The sequence below is a fragment of the Benincasa hispida genome, chromosome 1 (genome assembly GCF_009727055.1).
Source record: "Benincasa hispida cultivar B227 chromosome 1, ASM972705v1, whole genome shotgun sequence".
Taxonomy (NCBI): domain Eukaryota; kingdom Viridiplantae; phylum Streptophyta; class Magnoliopsida; order Cucurbitales; family Cucurbitaceae; genus Benincasa; species Benincasa hispida.
Window position 1 is genome coordinate 54,061,392 of NC_052349.1, and position 3,508 is coordinate 54,064,899.

At 34.6% G+C, this 3,508-nt stretch overlaps 1 protein-coding gene across 1 annotated transcript; it reads right to left on the reverse strand.

Moving 5' to 3' along the window:
• Window positions 1-380: 380 nt before the first annotated feature.
• LOC120070695 (probable UDP-arabinopyranose mutase 2) lies at window positions 381-2,402 on the reverse strand. Its single transcript, XM_039022542.1, has 4 exons — window positions 1,930-2,402; window positions 1,481-1,731; window positions 1,229-1,397; window positions 381-921 (listed from the first exon to the last, which is right to left on the reverse strand). Exons 1-4 carry the CDS (start codon window positions 2,248-2,250, stop codon window positions 586-588), a joined length of 1,077 nt encoding a protein of 358 aa, XP_038878470.1. The 5' UTR covers window positions 2,251-2,402; the 3' UTR covers window positions 381-585.
• Window positions 2,403-3,508: the final 1,106 nt, after the last annotated feature.

A 3,508-nucleotide genomic window follows, 5' to 3' on the forward strand; every position in this document is an offset into this window, starting at 1 on the left:
TATTATTTTTCTAGTAAATTATCGTCAATTTATAATAATTTAACTCGTCCAGTTGGTAACCATTCAAAATAATTGTTGGTAAGATTTTGACACCCATATAACAGCTGAAATTAAAATTTGATCAAGTGTTGATATATTACTAATATACTTGAACAAATGTATGTTTAAGAAGTACTACATTAATGTTATAACTAAACTTGTTTGCTAACATTTCATTGTATTTTTAAACTAACATCCATTCCTCATGATGTTTTTCTTAAAAAAAGAGTTCTAAGAATCTGTTCTTTTTTGTTGTTGAAATGTAACTAAGATTGAAAATGTTTCCAACAAAAGAAAATTAAGTGTTATGAAATGCATATACAAAAGAAGTCGCTCACAACTCAACTTGAACATTGAGAAATAAATATCACTTTATATTTCTGGCTATCACAACTCTGGTACAAACTAGAACCTGATCACCATATCTTATTGTTTCTACAGCTTTATAACAAAGAGTAGATTGAGAAACAAAAAAGTACATAAAAAATCCAAAAAACTCATGAAGTTATTAAAGCTCGAACACCTATAGTTGCACGTATTAAACGATTACACTTTGCCATTGGGCAACTTAGCAGAAGCTCCAGCTGGGTTGAGGTCATCCCAAGCTTCAATCCAAGTCACCATGGCATCTGCCAGCTTGTCGAAGTATGGATCTACTTTGCTAAGCTTGTCCTTCACTTGCTTGGCCAGCTCAATATAGCACTTTTGGACAGTGGTGCAATCTTTTGGAAGAACCACTTGTTGGAAGAATGGGATGATGTCTTCCTGCCAAAAAATTCCCTTGTACTCCTTCCTAAGATTCACAAATGGGTTGCTTGCCTTGCTATGGTAGATGTAGGGCAGTCCTGTCTTTACTCCCAGCCCCAGATGGTCACATATAACCTATTTACACCATCAATTTATTGTTCACATGTGTTGGGGTCGAAAATGAATTCAGGATTAGAAATACGATATGAAAAGGATTTGCATAAGCTAGATATACATGTTTGTGATCAATCTATCAGTCAGATGCACTGTAATTGTTCTAACAGAATGCTTTTCTGGGTACGGATTGAAAAATAATTTGGAATTAAAGATATGATTCGGGAAGATCACATATAACCTACATCTACATGTATAATATATGATCAATCAATCATTCAGAACGGTTTTGTTTTTTTAGTTTATTAAAAGAAGCAGAAGGGCACACCTTGATGCACCAGCCTGCCCACATATCGTCATATCGACCGATTGGTTGGCCATCACCCATGAGTCCAAAGTACATTGCAGGGCCGATGAGATCTCGGTCAAATGCCAAATTCATACCGCACATGGGAAACAAAGTGCCTTTTGGGATAGTTAGAACAGCATCCACAAACCTTTTTTCAGACAATGAAGCCGATTAGACAACAAATTTGACTTAACTATCCAAGTAGAGCAAGGTTTAGAAAGTATTCCATACCTTGTGTTCCTCTCGAGAGGCTTAACAAGCTGAGTTGGTGCATCATAATCAGGAATGTTAAGCCAGAGGCCATGAGAAACAGCGGTCGGGACACCCTCTCGCAGACTGAAGGGATATCCACGCACAAAGTCGGCACCATCACGGTAAGGATCGTAAAGGGTGTTGAAGAAGAAGGGGGTGGAGGGGCAGAGGAGGTTCTTGATGTGTTGCGCAAGTGCATTGATGGGTTTTCCAGATGGATCACTTGCAACCTAAGCATCAAATTGTAAAACAAATAAACTTGGGAACCATAAAAAACAGTCCTCCAGATTCATGAATGAAGTACTAATGAGGAGAAAACTAAACAGCTTATAAAAAACGAAACCCATGTGAGTGAGACATTTTCACAAACAGATGGATGGCAGGCAGGCAGACATTGAAAAGGAACAAAAAGAATGGGAAGAACTCACAAAGCAATCATCATCAATGGTGAAGATATACTTCTTTTTGGAGACCATGTAACCAAAGCATCGACAAGCAGAGTCCTTAAAGGAAATGCAATTGGCTCTAGGACCAAGAATGCGATTAATGTCATTACGATTATAGAGCTCATAATCAAAACCATCAGGGACTTTGATGGTCTTGGAAGGGTCCCCATCTTGGACAATGATGAGATGATAGGGCTGAAAGAAGGGCCTCCACATCTCGAGGAAGTCGAGGTTTCTGATGGTGGGGATGACGATGTCGAGCTCATCTCTGAGCAGAGAGGTTGCAGAGGCGGATTCAGCCATGGGAGAGAGGATGGTGAGGTTGGATTAAGAGATGGGGAGATGGGGATGTGAAGGAATTGGGGATGGAGAATGGAATTATATAAATGGGAGTGAAGAAGGAGAGATTGTGAGAGGGCGTAGAGTTAGGCAGAAGCGAGTGGTTTAAAGACCCCATTAAAGTAGAGAAACAGAGAGAGGTGTCTGAATTTCAAAGCTAAACCGAGAATTGTTCTGTGGTCAAACTCCCCGACTTCACCGGATCAATTTATCAGCTTCTAATATTTCTTTATTAACATTAAAGACTACTTTTTTTAATACACAATATTTAATTCTTATATTTCTTCTTAACAATTTTCATAATATTTACTCTCCTGACTATTCCATCCATTATGAAACACAGACACGTACGACTATATGATATGGATACAATTGGATACGACGATTCGTCAATTTCTAAAAAATTAAGATACGAATACGTTGAAGAATAAGTCATTTTTTATATATTATTTTAATATATATTTCTAAAAAACGATGATACTCATATATTAAAAGTACATTTTCTTTTGCTAGGTTGTCTAGTTTTAGATTGAAAAAAATTAGATGAGTTGTTTGTTTTTTTTTCTTTAAAAAATGTAAGCGTAAAAAGAGATACATCAAATCACTCGTCAGATACATATCTAAGAAATATCTGTAAATATCCGTATCTGATACGTATTTGATATGGATTCTTTATCTCACATGAAGTATATGTGCTTCATAGTCTATCCATTTCAATTCTCACTCCATACATTTTAAATGTCATTTTTTTTTTGGTAGTTTCTCATTTTTAATGGGTTTATGAGCTTTTTGTTTAATTGGTATTTTGAAAAAAAATAATTTTTAAATTTTTAATTTTGTATTTTCATTTCTTTTGTTTAATCAATTGATCTTGAAACATATGAGTAGAAATGAATCTACACAAAAATTATTGTAAAGTCTTATGTTTAGGAAGAAAATCAAATATTGTAGGTTTTATATAATGGATACAATCTCTTCTCTACTGAGAAAAAAAATAAAAAAAATCTTTTGTCTATTTTTGAGATATTTGTCAAAGTTCAAAAATAAAGAATATATTGCTAAAGTGAATATAGTCCAACTAACCTATAGTATTTGTTAGGGACCGAAGTTTTATATTCTCCACTTCTATTGTTTAAAAAAATATGTGTAAAGAATATATTTTAAAATTACTTTCTAACTCTAAGAGTTAAGATAGCATTTTAAAATTGTTTTGAAAAATTAA

Excerpts from the sequence above, each read along its gene's own strand:
- LOC120070695 (XM_039022542.1), bottom strand. The coding sequence starts at position 2,250 with ATGGCTGAATCCGCCTCTGCAACCTCTCTGCTCAGAGATGAGCTCGAC. Across the intron at positions 1,732-1,929 it reads CCATTGATGATGATTGCTTT|GTTGCAAGTGATCCATCTGG; the intron begins GTGAGTTCTTCC and ends TTTGATGCTTAG. Across the intron at positions 1,398-1,480 it reads CCTCTCGAGAGGAACACAAG|GTTTGTGGATGCTGTTCTAA; the intron begins GTATGGAATACT and ends GTCTGAAAAAAG.